The 19078-nt window shown below is 33.1% G+C and overlaps 2 protein-coding genes and 1 long non-coding RNA gene across 11 annotated transcripts; 2 read left to right on the plus strand and 1 right to left on the minus strand.

Moving 5' to 3' along the window:
- Positions 1–142: 142 nt before the first annotated feature.
- On the minus strand, positions 143–9771 carry LOC105832737 (UTP--glucose-1-phosphate uridylyltransferase). Of its 2 annotated transcripts, none has more exons than XM_012673929.3 (10): positions 7524–8474; positions 2791–3027; positions 2276–2458; positions 1958–2163; positions 1793–1868; positions 1577–1723; positions 1360–1498; positions 1127–1264; positions 800–966; positions 143–696 (listed from the first exon to the last, which is right to left on the minus strand). In XM_012673929.3, the coding sequence occupies exons 1-10, from the start codon at positions 7599–7601 to the stop codon at positions 484–486; spliced, it is 1584 nt and encodes a 527-aa protein (XP_012529383.1). In that variant the 5' UTR covers positions 7602–8474; the 3' UTR covers positions 143–483. The 2 variants fall into 2 exon arrangements, with proteins under 2 accessions (XP_012529383.1, XP_012529385.1); XM_012673931.3 differs by lacking the exon at positions 7524–8474 and adding an exon at positions 9319–9771 and having other exon boundaries at positions 484–696.
- LOC114254232 lies at positions 5865–9773 on the plus strand. Its single transcript, XR_003625585.2, has 2 exons — positions 5865–6963; positions 9024–9773. It is a non-coding gene; the product is annotated as an uncharacterized LOC114254232 (long non-coding RNA).
- A 1423-nt stretch (positions 9774–11196) lies between these two features.
- LOC105830142 (m7GpppX diphosphatase) lies at positions 11197–15164 on the plus strand. 8 transcript variants are annotated; one of them, XM_028191896.2, is made up of 7 exons: positions 11199–11626; positions 11700–11792; positions 11866–12013; positions 12329–12726; positions 13214–13359; positions 13468–13804; positions 14735–15164. In XM_028191896.2, the coding sequence occupies exons 4-7, from the start codon at positions 12339–12341 to the stop codon at positions 14926–14928; spliced, it is 1065 nt and encodes a 354-aa protein (XP_028047697.1). In that variant the 5' UTR covers positions 11199–11626; positions 11700–11792; positions 11866–12013; positions 12329–12338; the 3' UTR covers positions 14929–15164. The 8 variants fall into 8 exon arrangements, with proteins under 8 accessions (XP_012524766.1, XP_028047696.1, XP_028047697.1 ...); XM_028191897.2 differs by having other exon boundaries at positions 11199–11586; XM_012669312.3 differs by having other exon boundaries at positions 11197–11792; positions 11866–11903.
- The last annotated feature ends 3914 nt before the right edge of the window (positions 15165–19078 follow it).

A 19078-nucleotide genomic window follows, 5' to 3' on the forward strand; every position in this document is an offset into this window, starting at 1 on the left:
TGAAAGTTTGTTATACTTGTAAAAGTACTGAAAATTAACTCAAAAGAATCGTAACTTAACATATGTAGAAAAAGTATTGAAAAATGTGTTTAAACATAGTGCTCAATATCAGAGGGTGTTTTCCATCAATAAATAAAATAAATTAAAATTTGAAAGAGCATTTATTCATTATAATATAATATGGCTTGTAAGCTCTCATCGCGCTTACACAACAATGCTTTATACATTATAAATTTCTCTTGATATCTCATAATCTTTATATATTAAATTTTTATATATACAATTCAGTAAAAGTTTTTATAGAAATATATCTCTGGCCCTTTCTTTCTAAAATAACATTACAAATATGTACAATTTAATCGCTTGACTAGTTAATTTATGCTAAGACATGATTACTGAAAGCACAGACCCTGTTCTCTCAAACATTTACATTTACTCTCTGTGAGATATGAACCAAGACGCTCCTTTGCCCACCAATGCGACTTAGTGATCCAATATGCGTAGATTACCCGACACAATTTTATTTTCTAAAACGGTACCAGAAGGCAGGTCTATGCGTTCACCGTGATTGGCGATTATAATGACGGTGCCTTTCAGCGTTACTCCTTTTCCAAAGGTAACGTCGCCTGACACTGTTAAATGATCCAATTCGAGGAGATCTGGTATTGTTGGAAATCTGGTCAGAAACTCTTTCACCTGTAAAAAAAAGAAAAAAAATTCATAAAAAACAAGACATTACTGTAAAGTTAAAAATAAAGCTCACATGAATTAACAAAAATTGAGTTACAATTTCACTGACTTTTGAAAAGTGATTGTCTCCTAATTTGATGAGAGGTGTCGTAGGGAACATTCTTTGAGGACTCATTATGAGAGATCCGTTGCGCAGTGTATATAAATTACTCATTACAAGCATCAGATCGGAGGTCTTTTTCACGGGTAAGAATCTACTGCGTGGTACATTTATGCCTGTAATGTCAAATATTTTCAATTAAACATTTTTAATTGAAGAGTCGATATAAAATAAAACAAAATTCTTTTCTTAAGAGATAAAAAATAATTCTAGAAATGATATAATAAACAATAATTTTATGTATAAACCAGAACTGCTATCTTTTGGAACACTTGCCAATACTGCCTTCGAATGATTTCATAGCGGCTCCAACAGCGGTTTCAAGTTGTATTATATTTAGACCATTAGTAAAGGTTTTATTGTTTACAATAATTTCCATATTCAATGCTTTTTGATCAAGTACTCTCTCAATGGCTGTTTAAAAGATAACTCATGTTAAACACTTTAGCTTTAATATTTATTGCATGACGTGTCTGGTAATGCAAGCTTAATAAATTAAATACACGTACCACTAAGTTTAATCCAAAGATTGTTGGTGTTAAAATATTTAAATGTCTTCACAGACTTAAAGTCGTCGATATGATCCTTGGGAACTTGAGCTATTTCAAGGAGACGAAGTTTATCTTCGTATTTTATAAGTGTGCCACCCTATAAAATAGAATGTATAATTAGAATTTTTATCTCAATGTTACTGTAGATGAATTTCGTAGTTCTCATGAAACGCACCTTGACGTCCGCTCGCGTTTTGTCGGTTACTTCCATCACGAATTCAAGAGGCGGTTCCGGTCTTTTACTTAGCAATAGCTTCAAGATTTTTATGTCCACTGTAGCACCAAGATTATCTATGTTCGAAATAAAACAATATTCGCGACCCTGAAATATATCCGAGTTTTTAAAATGGATTATAGCTATTATTATGAGCAAAAATAGAAATCTCATTACCTCACGAATAAATTTTTTTAGTAAACCAGAATTTTCGAAACTTTCGTAGAAATCTCCATGGCCAGGTGGATACCAACTGTTGATAGATTAAATATTATTTTATATATAAAAAAAATATTAATAACTGCATAAAAATCGTTTAACAACTTTTATAAAAATTCTTACGCTTCTATATCCTCATCAATTTGACAATGTTTAGCGATCGGAAGAAGAGAATCTCTGTTTATGCGCGGATAACAGCTTTGATTAAAAGTATAGATGTCTATATCAATTCCTTTGTATTTCCTAATTATACGTTGCGTATCATCGTCAGTGTTGAACGAATCCATCAGTATGAGTGGCACGTTAGCGTTATATGTTTTATTTAGATGCTGTTATAACAAAGATACGTTATTAATGATTAATAATTGTGTAAATCTTACAACTAATAGTAATTACATAAATAAGAATAAAAAAATGTTAGTTATAAATTCCTCGTAATACCTCAATTTGCTGAACAGTGAGATCCAGGAAAGTAAGTCCATTCCGCACAGCAATCACGGATTTCGGTCCGTGACATCCCATGCTCGTTCCGAGACCACCATTCAATTTGACCACAACCAACTTATCCAGCAGCTCCTTCACTTCTTCCGTCTCCGGTGATGGCAAAGAGTTGTAATCCTTAACCTGTAAAAGCATTCCAATTTAATTTGTTTTGCTAATAATTAATAGACTCTATCAATTAAAACAAATAAATAAACAGGATGCACCCAAAAAATAATTTCAAAAACTCTTTCAATAGATCCTTCGTTAGATCATCGCAATAATTTCAATTACTTCATTAATTATTAACGAAGAGAATTTATTGATAAAAAAAAGATGTGTTAAATTAAAAAGATATTATTACACATGATATGTCGTTTAAATTTAACTAAAAAAAGAAATAGGAAGAGTTAAAAAAGAGAGAGATATATCTCTTCGAGAAAATTCCCGTTTCTTCGCAAATAAATTTCACTCACCGCATCTTCTGGCAACTTCTGAATATGATCCCATTCCAAAGACGGGCCCTCCTCTTGCAGAAAACGCTCGAACAGGTGTTGAAATCCGGCAAACTGTCGATTGATCAGCGTCTTCTTATTCTCGCGGGCGGTCGCCTCCAGTTTCTCAAGTTCGCGGTGCAGCTCATCTCTCGCATCTCTCTTCGTACGCTCGCGGAACGCCTGTGTATCTGAAGAGCTGCGTTGGTGACCGCGGGCCTGTGGAGTTTCCTCCGTGTATAGCTAAATTGACAACTATTTATTTTACCTATCCTTTTCGCGAAGTCCTCCCAGTCCGCTCCAGTAAGCCGCTCGTCGCGATTCGAGGCCGGAAGATCGCGCATGATGATTTCTCTCGAGACCGCAGCCGTAAAAATTGTTTATAAAAAAAATATGTCGAAGAAGAAAAAAAAGAAAAAATAAATAAATTGTGTATACGTGCGCGATGACTCGGGGTGGTCCGATTGCAGTCTCAAAAGTTTTTTTCGTTAAAATCTCCCTAGTCAGGGCAAAATTCCCATGTAGAAATGCAATTGCGCAAAAATCGGTCGCAATCGTTAATCAACTGCGTCGTTAACGAATGCAATGATGTTCGTTCTTTTTTGTTTCTTTTTTTTTTAGTTTGCGAGTCACGAACTCACGAATCCCCGTGAATAGTCGTCTGCTCCAAAAGGTGTGAGAGCAACCGCGTTGTTCGCGTCCGCGAGATCTTACGCGCGAGAGGCGAATGAATAAATAGCGAGAGAACTATTAGAAAAAAAAAGGTAAAATAAATTGACGAGAGGCGATAACGATAATGAGGATCCGGAGACAAAAATTACCATGGTAATCAGAGTTGGATAATAACTAGTTAAAAAGTTAAAATTTAAATAATAAATGTAAAAAGTTAAAAAGTTAAAAACTTTTAATTTAACTTAAGGTTAAATAAGTTAATTTTTAATTTCAACTCATTATTTTTAAAACACATTAACTTATTAACTTTTTTCCCTCAATTAAAAACTTGTAAAAAAATTATTTAAAAAAGAGAAAATACAATCTCATATTTTAAAAACAATACTTTGTATTCTTTCGTATATTTATTATTAAATTTATTTGATAATTTATACTGTAATTGTTATGTTATTTTAAATACTCTAATTGTTAACAACTAATAATATTCTAATTTAATATAAACAACGCTTTTCAAAATTAATTTTTAATTTAACTTAATTCTATTTTAACATAACTTCTGAGTTAGTTTTTTTGTTTATGTGCAACTTTTAATATAATTAATTTTATAAATCATTAACTTAATTTAATTTTTTTTAATATTAATTTATACTCAAAACTTTCATAATACGTAGCGTTTTTACGAATTTAAATTTTAACGTTATTTCGTATTCTAGAACGGAAAAAAAACAAAATTTCCTCTTTTTTTCCTTCTGTTGAATTACTAATTATCTCACGCGATCTGCCTTTCATTACGCACATATTGTGACTTAGGTAAGGGAATATCTTTGATTAAGCAAGGTACAGCGAGAGACAAACGATAGCCTGTAGACCCTGACCTAATGTCGTTGATCTCGCTTGCCAAGAGATAATCCGAGTTTACGTTTGACCCTTCCGAGCCGGAGACAAACTCGGTCTCTATATTGCCACGCACAAAAAAAATAAAATAAAGGAGAGAATAATAAAACAAGTGATATTTAGCAACGATATATTTTACTTCAACTGGACTTAAAGTTCAGATAATATGCTCAGATAAAATTGGTCTAATCTTTTTTTCCATTCTTTTGCTCGTGGATGAGACCGGTAAAAATGAGCGAAACGAATAATAAAATTGCCCATTTAAATATTTAACTTTCAAATGTGTATACCATAATAGTAAAACGGTATCGTCACTGGATTTGCATTGAAAATGTATAAAGCCGGCTTTAAGATATGAGAGGACATTTTGCGGATTATCATGACGTATTTTGCGTGAGGAAACGTATCGCGAAAAATGTGAGCACTCTCAGTTTAAAAATAAACTTACTTTACGTACATGTTTTATCTTTTATCGACATTCATTCTATCACAGAGTCACAACTACCCCCTCCTACTTTCCATACATTAACATTTATTTCTATCGATGTAGATTAATGTCGGCTTAATATACTTTTTATCTTTTTCTAATTCTTACTAAAAAAAAGAAAAATAAGAAAAAGATAAAAAATAAATTACACCGAGATTAAAGTTAAATTACGTTGGCACACGAAAAGAATGATTTTACTGAAATACATATCTAAAAACAATTATGAACAAACAAAAAAATTGCATTAGACGTTTAATCTAGAATGTCAAAACTTTTTGCAGCAATTATATTTGCAATATTATGGTTTAAACATACACAATTATACGTACATACATTATTTTGATGGTCGGACATGAAACTATTTTCTGATCTATATTTATTTAAGTAAGTTTTTACGATAAACTCGATTGGGCTGCATTAGTGCACATTGGTGCATACTAAATTCGTGCAACTATTTCTAAATTAACAAAGAAGTTTGATTAGACTGTTTGAGATATGTGAAATGTGTTAAATTTAATACAAATTTTTTTACTGTGTAGAACGACTTTGATATGCACCAACTCTGGCGCGATTAGTGCGTAGTACAATCGATTTCATTAAATACTGCAGCAAAATTGTTCTCCCTCTGTAGAAATAAACGTATAACGTTGATTAAATTCCGCTAAATTTGCTATAACAAAATAATAATCAAAAATACTCGAATAATATGTAACCGTCTCTTTTTCTTCCCTTGACCCTTTTACGACTACGTACGATAAGATATTTCTAGAAATGGAGTCCGCATGAATTTTATCTTTTCGTTGAAATAACAGTCGTTAATTTGGTTACTCGTAACATCAAGCCAGATTAGGAAATACATAAAATTATCATGGAAGGAGAAAAATTCGAGGCCGCTAATAATAATATAATAATAATAATTCATAATAATAATACACTAACAGAGAAGAATATTAAATTCAAATAGTTATTTAAATAGTACTGACATATTTTATTTAAAAAAAAAAAACAATATTTATTTCAAACAAACAATATTTTGTAAATTTAGAAGATATTACTTGTTTAAAATAAAATATTTTTTATTTTTTCTAAAATATGTCATTGGTACTATTCAAATAACCATATATTTATCGAATCAAGCATTTTTTTCTATCAGTGTATATGCGAACATAATTTTACATAAGCGTTGTTGTTACAACAGGTGTTCTGATATAATCCAGAACGCCAGACACTTCGATCCAATTGGAATCCACCTTACCGCATAATTAAACCGAAGATAACTCCCACGATTATTATCTCGTGTCGAGTAGTGACATGCACATATTGCGAATGGATCGCAAATGCGTGTAAAATAATTATCAAGAGTCAGGAAAGCAGAATTTCGTCACACTTATTACATAAACGTCAACGTTGACGAGGTGAAAAAAAAAAGAGAAGTTTCTTAAGGTCGACTAAAGGTCGTTCTGAATGTCTCCTGACCGGAACCATGATTTTACTTGCATAAATTGATTCTATCGCGTCCTTTCGCGCAGCGAAAGACAGAAGCAAATAGCATGCTTAGAGAAAATATTTTCTGACTCTAAATGTGGATATTCCGACGGCGATATGGAAACAAGAGAGACGAGAGACGTTCTCCGCGAGTCGCGCGAATATATGAGCTTTGACTCTTTCCGGGATGTTTTTTTTTCTCAGAAGATCATCGTTTCCATCTCTCGTTCGAAGGAGGCACGACCCATGGATCGGGAAACAATCGTCGCCGCTTTGAGAATCGTCACGGAGAGATACACGCGAGATCGACGAGGGTTAAACGGCCAGTGAGATTAGTAGCCGCGATTACGTCCCAGCGTGACGCTGCACACTTGGGTTCCCCTATCTTATTAGCTTATGTAACGACAGATTAATTGACACGCGTATGTACTCGTCGCGAATTGTTGCGCAAAAACTCGCGAAATTGCCAGCTTGCCCAGCTGAAGGGCGGCTTCCGGAGGATCGGGGTGATCGGAGGTCTCGTGATCCTCGTGACAATGAGCTCTCCGGAATCACCTCCTTGACATCTGGAATATCAGTCCCGGGTGGACAATCGAGGAAACACAGGTCGAACATAGGTAACGATCTCCAATCCCATTGGATTTCCAAAGATAGCAATTATCTCACGAGGGACAAGACACAAGAAGAATTTACTCGCCGAGGAACGTTATAAAAAAGTTACGTAAAAAAGTTACGTAAATTACATAGATGACATTTGTAAAAATTGTGTACATTCCTCTACAAATTGTGTGTTCCTCTACAAATTTTCACACATATTTATGTAATTTTACGTACTTCTTTTTACGTTGCACTTTTACAGTGTAAACAGCCAAGGAGTCGGCAGGATTAAAATCGCTTCGCGGCGCGAGGAATTCACGATCTGTTTGCGTTTCGCAAATATACATCAATTGATATAGTCAACATCAATGAAATACTGTGTATTCCGTTCGAAAGTTCGCGACAGTGTTTGTTTATCGATGTTTCGCGCCGTTTTCCGAAGACGATTGGTGGGTTGATTGTTTCTCACAAGCAGCTAGGGGTGAAAGGATACGAGGTACTTTTAGCAAGAGGGAAACGCTCGGGGGTTCCCCGCGGAAGGACTCTGAATTAAACGGTCTCGCGGTCGGTTACCACTTACTTGCAACAAGTACTCCATGTGTGATACTTTGTACACGCGTGCTGCACGATCGGCGACCGAGGAATGCCATTGCGGCATCGCGCGGGGATCGGCGGCGGCACGAGGCGCGCTCTTCCAAACACGACGTAAATGCGTGGGTAAACACGTGACCTCACACGCGAACGGGCGAGATACGGGAGAGACGGGACGCCTCTTCCGGGCGCGGATCTTCCTGTTTCTGCTCCTGCTCCGGGACGGGAGCGAAGCCGGGTCGCACGGTGGTTTAAATAAACACCTGTCATGTGTAACTTGCGAAAGTCAATCGGCACTTTTTCATGTGTGTAACTTTAACTATTTTGCAGTCTTTTGTGATCCGGGATGTTCCGAAAGACTTGGACTTTCGAAAGGCTGTTGCTTAAGCGTTTGTGCTTGTGCAAACATATATGGGTGCAATTTAAAAGTAATTGAAACGTCCAAGTGAAATATAGCTAGAAGTCGCTCTTCCATTGCTCCATCCATATTCATAATTCCTGAATTGAATTAATATTAATAATGCTATTTTTTACAAATCTTTTACTTGGCAGATAATTCTGTTCACTTCCTTTTATTTCTTTAAAATGATCGTCTTTCAATCGCCTCTTATCATATTGTTAGATTTTTTAAATGTCTATTCAGTTAAACAGCAATTCTTTAGTGTATGTTTTGCATGATTACTTTTGAGTTGCATACACGCTTGCATAAGCACGCTCGTGCAAGTTTATCGGAACATCTAGCTGACAAAACGGTTGTTGCAAATACAGTACGGTACACGTCTCAGTCGACAAGTTTACTAGAACGTGAGTGGTCAGTTTAATAGACGACTGACGTCGAGGGGAAATCAGTTTACTTATTACGCGCCCGGAAGAAGGAAAACCAATACAAATCTGCAGCACGTACAATGCATACTGGGACATTTGACGTTGATGGTGAAACAAAAAGTTATAGGTGGCTTTATAATATAAATGCGTCTTTTCCGTCTCTCCATGCGTGTACCTAATTTCTTGCGCATTTGGCAAATTATCCATTCATTCATTACAATAAATTTTAATGTATTTCTTTGACGAATTATTCACCGGATATCACACAAATCTATGTCAATCATGTGCTATATATATCATTGTGTACGAAATTTTCTCTTCCACCTGTCAGCCTGAAAAAATGGCAAATGTATTGAAAGTAAAAGTAAAAACAAGTCTAATTATACAGATATAACATTGATAATTAAGCTTACAGGCTGCCTTCGATAAAAATATTTGTCGACCGGCTCAGCCAGTCGAATTGTTCTAAAAAAAATATTTAAGATTTATCGTTTAAAAACCGTAAAATCTATCTTCTAATCTCTTTTTTCAAAGCACAGAAAAACACTTAACGGATTATTTCGAGAATAGCATGTAAGCAACAGCTGAATAGCAATATATATAGTACAGGTAATATTACTTCATGAATGAATTGTCGATTAAGCCGATCGGACTTTACTTCTAGGTCATCTCGAAATAACAAGCCACCTGTCAAGCTAAAATGCTGAGCACCTAACCTCAACGCGGCAATATTTTTGGCAGCCGAGAGGTTCGAAACCGGGATGGGAGAAATCGGAAAGACTTCGTCGAAGATTTTAGAAAACTGATCCCAGTGGTACATCGTGCTATAATCTTCTCGACCGTGTCAGCTTTCTGCCCTTGACAAGTGAAACAGAAGGAAGAAGAAGAGGTTATATGCGGACCAGGAGGAGCAAGTTGACGAGCAGCGAAAACGAGACTCCGACGAGTTCGGAATTTACCTTCCTGTCGTCGACCTGCAGCATCGTCGAGTGAGAATGCGTCAACACCGTCGAGACGATTGGTGCGTGCCCTTTACCCACGGTGAAGGTCACAATTAGTCGCAACGATGATCGAGACCTGTCAGGTCCGATCGCTGCCGAACGGAACTACGCGGCCGCCTAGGCGAAACCGTCTATAATCTTTTAAATTTAAACTGTTGCGAAAGAATTATTTTTACACCATTATTTTTACACCTCACACGTATACATATGATACCCTTGACCGCAAAAGTATGCCGGTTCGTTTCGTGACGTGTCCTTGCGGCCGATAAGTCGCGTTATAGCGGCCGATTTTATCGACAATGCTTGTAAAATATAAATAATCTACATTATACGCGTGTGATGTAAACTATACATATATGAAAATTGTGGTTTTGTGTCATTTACGTAAATAATAATTTGTTTATTATAGAAAATCCAGATTTTATCAGAAATAATAAAAATTGTATTCCCTTTTTTTCTCTTCTTTATTTTTAATATTATATATTGCTTCAAATCTGCGCGCGGTTATATACAGTGGCTACTGGCCTGTTCTTTTTCGCTGCACTATAGTGCAGCAGTGCAGCAAAAAAGAACAAGCTATACATAAATTTTTTGGCCTGTTCTTTTTAGCTGCACTGATGCACTGGTGTTAATAATTAAGTTAAAGCGAGATAAATATATTTTTTCTCATTCTAACTTGTTGCACCAGTGCAACAGTGCAGCGAAAAAGAACAGACTATTTATGATTTCTTCGTGCAATCTTGGAGGATTAAAGAAACGCAACATTACAATAAATAACACACAATATATAATTACAATATAATAATTTTTATTGATATAACAATTAAGTAAAAAAATAATTATTAAAATTTATTAATCAAAAAGAACATAAGTTATTATAATACAATATATAATTATAATCGTACTAATTTTATTAACTTAATTGCCGTTACAATTTGTACATAAATATAATTTAATCATTTATAAATATTTAGAGTTTAAGTAAATTTATTGCAATATAAATATTTACGCGTTAAACATGTAACGCGCAGAGCGTTCTTTTTCGCTTTTTTAGGCCGGATCTACAATAGGTGTAGTAAGGTTTAAGCCATAAGGAATTAACCAATTATATTTGTTTATTCTTCTCACATTCAATTATAATTGGTCAGTTTCTTATGGCATAAGGCTTACTACACCTATTGTAGATCCGAGCTTAGGCGGCGTCTACAATGAAATCTTAAGACGTAAGATTTAAGAAATTGATCAATCACAATTGAGTATTCTTATAAAATTCGACTGTGATTGGTCAATTTCTTAAATCTTACGTTTTAAGATCCCATTGTAGACGCCGCCTTAGTAAATCACGGAATTCATAGGGTGTGTTCGAGGAGACGCTATTAGCGCTACCAATATGAGTTTATCCTTGTTCTACTTTTAGGCCCGGTTCCACAACTCACGGTTAAATTAACTGGCCGATTATTCCATTGGAATTGACCAATCGTATTTGTTACTTTTGCTTAACGACAAATACGATTGATCAATTCCAATGGAATAATCGGCCAGTTAATTTAACCGTGAGTTGTGGAACCGGGCCTTAATGAATAATGAAGACGGACTGATGTTGGTAGCGCTAATAGCGTCTCCCCGAACGCACTCATAAACCGATATATTTCATATATATAATGGGTGCGTTCGGGGAGACGCTATTAGCGCTATCAGCATCAGTTTATCCTTGTTTCACTTTTAATGAGTAATGAAGATGGACTGATGCTGGTAGCGCTAATAGCGTCTCCCCGAACGCACTCAATGATTGTTCTTCGTTCGCATCTATGTAGCTCATATTCTCATGGGTCACGCAACCAGTCCGGTTCTGATTATTGTTATGATTTTTGTTTCTTATCCATGTCAATTTGTCAATTCATGACCATTCATGACTGTCCGCGACCGGATGACCAACCAGTGACCAACTGTTGTTTGTTGACATTTACGCCGGCTTAATTGTTAAAAAACTGTGTTAAAACTAAGATACACATGAAATACGAGTGAAATCATTACAAACACTAGTTTATATCACGTGTTGATCTACCTGTTCTCATTTAAGAGCCATCTACAATGGAGTGTTTTAGTCGTAACAGCGCTAAATCTACGGCCAAGCTGTCTACAATACAGACGACGTAGCAGTAACATACAAGCCAGTCATCGCAGAGAGGCGACCAAAAACTAACCCGGAACGCCCGAATGCTCATTGTAAGCACGCACCGAACTGGCTCAATGTCTGCTATAGGCCGTAAGCAATAAGGCAGTACGAAATGAAAATATTTTCTACGACTACTACTACGGCCTACGACTCTCCATTGTAGATGGCCCTTAAAGAGGCGACCGAAAAGTAACCCAGAACGCCCCAACGTTCATCGTTAGCATGCACCGAATTGGCTCAATGTCTGCTGTAGGCTGTAAGCAGTAAGGCAGTACGAAATAAAAATATTTTTTACGATTACTACTACGGCCTACGACTCTCCATTGTAGATGGCCCTTTACGATTGAGAAGATTGTAACGGGGACAAGTAGGTTCAATAACGACAAGTATTAAACCACTGTGCGCTAAGAAAAAAAAATACCTATAAAAGAAAGAAGAGAACAGTGCTTTCTGACACGGTTTTGTTTATGATCACTGGTAAAAAGTGCTTTTTACATATAACAACACTAACATAAAGAAAAAAGTTCTCTAAATGCTTTGCACCTTAATTTTTCTATTTACACGTCGTTCATTCGGATTTAGGATCCATAATAATTGCTTGCATGAAATATTTTGTATAAATACTTAATTAAATTCGGTTTTTATACCATCAAATCAGATTTTATCAACATATAATAGTTTGTCAATTTACAATAATTATAAATGATTAATGGATGATGGTAAAATGTAGATTACATTTTTGTCATTAAAAAAGATGTTTTGTAATGTTTTCTAATACATTTTATTTTTTAGATCTGATAAAATGGCGAGTATAGTGGAAGAATGTGTGAGCATGGACAAAGGGAATTGTAATCCACCAGCAAAAAAAATTAAACTGGACGATGGAAATATGACTGACGTGGTTGAGAAGAACCCAAACGAGAATGATATGAATGAAACAGAGTTGGATCTGTCAAGCTTTAAAGTGACAAAGGTACTGCAGAATAACTGTGCACGAAAATTAATATGCATGGAGGGAACATTTGAGGATCGAGATGGCTCGGCAGTTGTCTTGCTCGAACAGAGAAGTTTCCCCTATGACAAGGAGATCATGGAAAAGGACTTCTTCGATGGGAAGATGATTTTTAGGAAAATCTTTACTAATGACATCTATAGAAACTATAGTTGCTTTCCAACTGAGGAGCGTAACGGTACATTAATCTGCCTTTGTCAATTTTTTATCAGCATTATTATGTTTAAAACACTATTGTTTTAAGCAAACATTCATTTTAAACATGTTTTAAATGTGTTTAAATCAAATATTAAAAACAGTTAGGTTTTTTTAGGAAAAAAATTAACATAGATTTTAGGAGAAAAACATAAAAACAAATAAACAAATATAGTTTGTATTATTTTGATTTTAATTTTTAAGTATAAATTTTTTCAACAATTAAATATTTCTAGTCAATGAACAAATAAAAATAACTTATACAATTATTTTCATGTAAAAATGATTTTATGAATGTTAGATTATAAATAATATTAATTAATTTGCCATTATTTATTATTTTGAAATTATTTTAAAATATTTTTCTTAAACAGTCCATTTGCCAATGATTGTTCAATGACTGATGCTGTGACTTTACCTTGATGTATTGGTTATATTTCACAATTAAATTTGTCTTATTATTCTTCAAGGCCTGCAGGCGACTGTGATATATCCTGCCACACAGACGCACATCAACAAATACAAGAAGCATGAATTATTTATGATAGATGAAACCTATGAACTCTACCAGCAAGTCACTCTCCCTTACATAGAGTCAATGAGTCTTAGTTTGGAGGTATTTTCTCAAATATAACATTGAATTGTATTTCCTACAATTTTATTCAAAGATTATTAAAATATAAGGTGTATGATTTTTTGTTTTCTAAATTATTTCTTCTTCCAGTGGATAACCAATATTCTGGAGCACAAAGCTGAACAGGAAAGTATTATTTATGAGGATCCTGACAAGGATAACGGTTTTGTATTAGTGACAGATTTCAAATGGGATAAGCAGAAAGATACATTGAAGCTGTTGGCTCTGCCATTTCAAAAAATAAGGTCATTAAGGGAGTTGAATGGATCTCATCTTCCTTTATTAAAAAATATACGAGATGCCGGGACGGCAGCAATCACTAAAAAGTTTAACATATCTGCATCGCAGCTTAGAATGTATTTCCACTATCAGCCATCATATTATTATCTGCACATTCATTTCTGCTATCTTATGTTTGAAGCACCAGGTAAATTGACATAAAATTATAATAGTAAAGTAAATGGCCTAATTATTAATACATTAAGAAATTTTATGCTATGAACTGTAAACTTTGAACTGTGTATGACATTTTAAAGGACTGATTAATTATGCACATGTATAACAATACTTACGTAATAATACTTAATCCTCAATTCATACACTGGGTTAGCGTAATTCCAATGAATTTTCGAAGTTGCGACTTTTTCCAATCTATTTTTAGTTTTTGCAAAATATCTCATGTGCTGTAACTTTGTGGCCTTTTTAACTACAAACTCTTTTTCTTCAGACTTAAAATAATCGATTTTAAAAAAAGGTTTAAAATTAGCACATTTGAATCAGATATACCCAAACAAAGTCAGGTTAAGAAAACCCGAGTATACGTAAGGAGTTTTTTTATGTGTGCGTACTGAGGGTTAAGTATTTAGCTTATCTGTACAGTTTATATTAGAATAGATATTGCTTTTATGTAACAAAAACAGATAATTACACGTTTGATAAGTGATTGACAAGCAGTAAAAAAGTTATGTCAATATTATATCTGCTTTTTTAAATTTACATCCATAAAGTCAAACAGAGTTCAAAATTGGGTTATAAGACATTTTACAATTCTTTAAAATATTTTATACGATTACTAAAATTATCGCAGAAATCTTTTACACTTTAAATTTTACAGTTTAATTTTTTTATAATTAGAAAATTGAGAAGTTTTACTTTTAATGAAATGTTATATTAATAAAATTTAATTAGAATTAAATGCAATTCTGTGTAATATAACTTATATATTTAAAATCGAATTGTCAATATTTTGGATGTTATATAGTAATTGGACTATTTATCCTGTGATAAAAAAGAAATATTTTATGGATAATTGAAGGAAGGGTATTTCTATAACCACAAGATTTTTTTCCTTATTTAGGAATTTATGCAGAAAAGGCGCATCTTTTATCGACAGTTATAAGAAACTTAGAACTGATGTCAGACTATTATACAAAAGCAGTACTTTCGTACGTGGTATTTAAGGGCAGCCCACTTTACGAAAAGTTTAAGTCGCATGGAGCCCTACAGATATCGACAGACTGTGAAACGCAACAGACTATAGATATAGCATAAATAAAACTACTTTGCATTAAAAGAAGCAAATTATATTTTATGTTTACATACAATATGACAAGAAATTGATGTGTATTTTATTTACAATTGAAAATAAGAAAAAAGATTATAAAAAATGCAGTGTTGTTAATAGAAAATATCTTCATCAAAAATAGCGTTGTTGCGGAACGGGGCTCCACTTCAACAGAGCTAACGCGCTCTTATAAGTGTTACTTTGAAGAATCAGGAATAGAAAAGAAAATGGATATAATAATTATAATAAATCGTAGATTTGTTACAATCAAAGCATTATAGTAAAATAAAGTTTGTAGAAATAAAGAATTGTATATTATATATATACATATATGTTTCTCATGCGCATGTTTCTGGTTTTTAAAATTGTATATTTTATATATATATATATATATATATATATATATATATATATATAATATACAATTTTGAAAACCAGAAGCATCATATGCGCACGAGAAATATTTTTATAATAGTATAATAGCTTGTTTACGATAGACTATAATATAGATTGGTAAGGACAAGAATAATAAATGTACTTCATTACTTATAATTTCTCTTGTCGTTTTTAAATATTTTTATTCGTTTGTATTTGTATACGATGCATTGACACATTTAGTAGAGAGCGATAAAGTATTTGTGGAACACGAGAAAAGAAACTTGTATGGTATACATATACATACATACGTACGTGTATCTGTGTATATGCATTCTTTGTTTATTAAAAATTCGGTCACAAAATCACGATTGCATAATACAGATTATCTTACGATGATCGCGTTTTCTTTCGTATCCGAGAGTAAATTAAAACCGTTGTTTTCAAAGAGACTAATAGGAACCTTACAACTTGTGCTTTTTAATTGTAACATAAACCATATATTAAAATTAAATTTGATGTTGCTGCGTTCTGTATTGTCAGCTAACATCCTTGTTTCTTATATTGCTCTGTAGTTACTATTACATTGAATGTATTTTATTCTGTTTATAAAAGAGAGACCGTCGATATTCGAATCGACGTTATTTAAAAGACCAACTTCTACAATTTTTAACTGTTATTTCTACAAGCAAAGTTCATTTACAAGAATTTGTTTTTATTAAACGGAGTAACATTTATCCAAAATAAGTTGAAAGTGAAGTGTCGGCTTGTGTTGCTAGTATTAGTATCAAAGATAAATTATTCACACAAATCATGGAACTTCCCCTCCTTGTTTTTAATCACCGACAAAAAGTATACATAAATATAAAAAGAAAGAAAAGTGTAACAAATAAAAATGCAACGTCATTATTAATTGTACCATAATGCGTAAAAAAAATCAGAATTTAATTAATATTGATGTAGTCATCGATGTATAAATTATACTCAATGTGTATATATATATATATATATATATATATATATATATATATATATATATATACACACACACATATATATACACATATATACACACACAATTAATTGTTACATTATTTGAATAAATATTGCTATAGACATTATTTGTAGCAGTACGTCATACACATTAAAAAGTCATTCATTATTAATATCATCGATAATCTTTCTACTTCTTTATGCTTTGAAAATTATAATCTCTTGGTATAATTATGTATAATCTAAAATCTGTATACTCGAAAGTAATTCTTAGGTGCGTTTCTTTACCGGCAAGCAATTTTGTTTATTTAAAATTGTTTTACAATAAAAGAAATAAATTATCTAGTAAGATTGTTGCTATATTAATTTATAAAAATTATATATATATATACACACATACACCTTTCTCTCTCTTCTATAAAGTTTGCACTTAGAAATATTGCAAGAACTGCAAGAAGAGGAATCTGAATATTTTCAACATTTTTGATAGGAAATTCATATAATCTCGAGAGGATATGAAAGGAAAATTTACAAAGCGTGTATTTTAATATGAAAACAAAAGTCAAATATATTCTGTATGACCGGTTGTAGACAGAAAATATGCAGAAGAGAAGGATTTCATTATAAATATAAGATTGTTATAGCACCGGTCAGAAAGTGTGCCATCATTCGAAACAGGATTCTCAAAGCTCGGTTACGAATTATAACGGTAGAAACGCATGTATGATAAGTGTTGTTACATATATACTGGTTTATACTTCGTAAGTTTTACGATCGTAAAAGAGTTCTCTTAGCCAGATTCTTATTATTTGTCTCTTTCTCTTTAAACGCTGTCTTATTACGCGCATATATATCAACATATGCGTGTGTGTATACCTAACACACACATATGTAGCACATACGTCAAAACGCATGTAGTTCTCTCCGTTAGGCGTAATGTCACACATTTGCTCAATTTGTTTTATCGAAAAAAAAAGATTCTTACAATATGTTTAAAAAATTTCACTCGACGATCTCACATATTGGTTTCGCAATGAATCGTTAACAAGGGCATTTGCGTGTACGGTCGCGTAATATATTGAGATCAATAGCGATGTGTTATTACTGCATTTAATGCTACAATCGTCGCCCATGACGATTAATAACTTAACGCTATACGCAATGACAATAAGTACGCAGTTAAGTGTGGAAGCGCACAAGACATTAATAATTTACTTGAAAAAGAAAAACAAAAAGACGTCCGCGATATACTTCTTCAGATTCGAGACGCCGAAACTTCCGTTATAAAACAAAAAATTTTTTATTGTCAACTCCGCCAACTTAATAAATTAGCTATGTAATATCAGAAAACTTACAAATTATTCAGGAAGCAGATATTATAAAAAATACCTGAATTTTCTTTTGTGCATGTCTTTAAAATCTTTCTCTTTCGCTCTCGCTCTCACACACATATCTGAGAAAAATGTCGAAAACTAACGTAAAAATTAAGTACTTTGTTACGTACGTCTTCCTTTTGTTGCATAAAATGAAACAATGTATTTGGAAATAGGAAACTTATCTATTAGCGCGATTAATTATCTCATTAATTTATTATGGTAAGAGAACATCATTATATAATAACTAAAATAATTATACATATATATGTACGTGTATACGCGTAGAATGCCGCGTGTATTTCAATGTGCGTGCGATGTACGAGTATACACAAATAAATATGTAAAGCGAATGCATATTTACATATGATGATTATGTAAATGTGTTTATCTGATGTGTATGTATATTGTGCGCGTCTTTATGTGTGTGTGTGTGTGTGTGTGTGTGTGTGTGTGTGTGTTATAGGTATGTATGTATATCACAATAACTCAATGTATACAATATTATCTCGCATAATATTAATTGCTTATCAAGCCAGCCTTCTCTCTGGTGGAATTAAATCAAAGATAAGTAAATTAGCCAAAAACAAAAGGAAAAAGAGGAAAAAAACGATTACGCGTTCTGGTCAGGTACACATTTTCACGATTGATATTCTTTCGACAAATCAGTAGTCTCTTTGAACTTTATTTCTTTTTGCCTTGACAAGCCTATCATTTTAGCATTTAAACTTCTATTGTCCAATGAGATCGGTAAATATCCTGATCTAATCGTAATAACGTAAATTAAAATGACCTTTTTATAGAAAAATGACTATGCCACGCAAGTGCCCCAAACAATTACACTGATGCGTTTACAAGGTGGTATGCGTTTACAAAGTTCCTTTTTGGAAAATATTTACATGTCTATATCGTAGTCGCTACGTTATCTGTATACAAACAAAAAAACGTAAATTTAAATCAAAACTTATTAACGATTTCATTCGCAAGATTAAAAGTAAATATAAGTAATATCTTTGACACTGGGACAACAATTCGGAAATAGAAATGCGCATACGATTCACACCATTTCTTTTTCCAAATAAACTAGCAACCATCGGAGTAATATTTCATGCATTGATGTACACGAATATACGATATGCACGTTACTAATGTATGCAAATTAGAAAACTTCTATGCAACTTTTTTATAAGTAACAAACTAGCACTGCTTTTTTGAAGACAAATTCAAAATTTAATAATATACATGTTGTGCTGGAAAGCTTTACAACGTCGTCCTTTATGTGGATCATCCAAAAAACGTGGACTCATCACAATTCTTATATTCATATTATTTAATGAGTCCAAATACTAAAGTATAAGTAGTAAAGTGAAAGGATTCTCTGTATTCTTCTTTCCAT

Source organism: Monomorium pharaonis, chromosome 5, assembly GCF_013373865.1.
Source record: "Monomorium pharaonis isolate MP-MQ-018 chromosome 5, ASM1337386v2, whole genome shotgun sequence".
NCBI classification, from domain to species: Eukaryota; Metazoa; Arthropoda; class Insecta; order Hymenoptera; family Formicidae; genus Monomorium; species Monomorium pharaonis.

Bases quoted from the DNA above. Each gene is read 5' to 3' on its own strand.
- LOC105832737 (XM_012673929.3), bottom strand. From the start codon at position 7,601: ATGCCGCAATGGCATTCCTCGGTCGCCGATCGTGCAGCACGCGTGTAC. The intron at 3,028-7,523 runs GTAAGTGGTAAC...GAAACTCCACAG, and splicing joins ACATGGAGTACTTGTTGCAA to GCCCGCGGTCACCAACGCAG. The intron at 697-799 runs GTCAGTGAAATT...TTTTTTTTACAG, and splicing joins GAGACAATCACTTTTCAAAA to GTGAAAGAGTTTCTGACCAG.
- LOC105830142 (XM_028191895.2), top strand. From the start codon at position 12,339: ATGGCGAGTATAGTGGAAGAATGTGTGAGCATGGACAAAGGGAATTGT. The intron at 12,727-13,213 runs GTACATTAATCT...TTATTCTTCAAG, and splicing joins TCCAACTGAGGAGCGTAACG to GCCTGCAGGCGACTGTGATA. The intron at 13,360-13,467 runs GTATTTTCTCAA...TTCTTCTTCCAG, and splicing joins CAATGAGTCTTAGTTTGGAG to TGGATAACCAATATTCTGGA.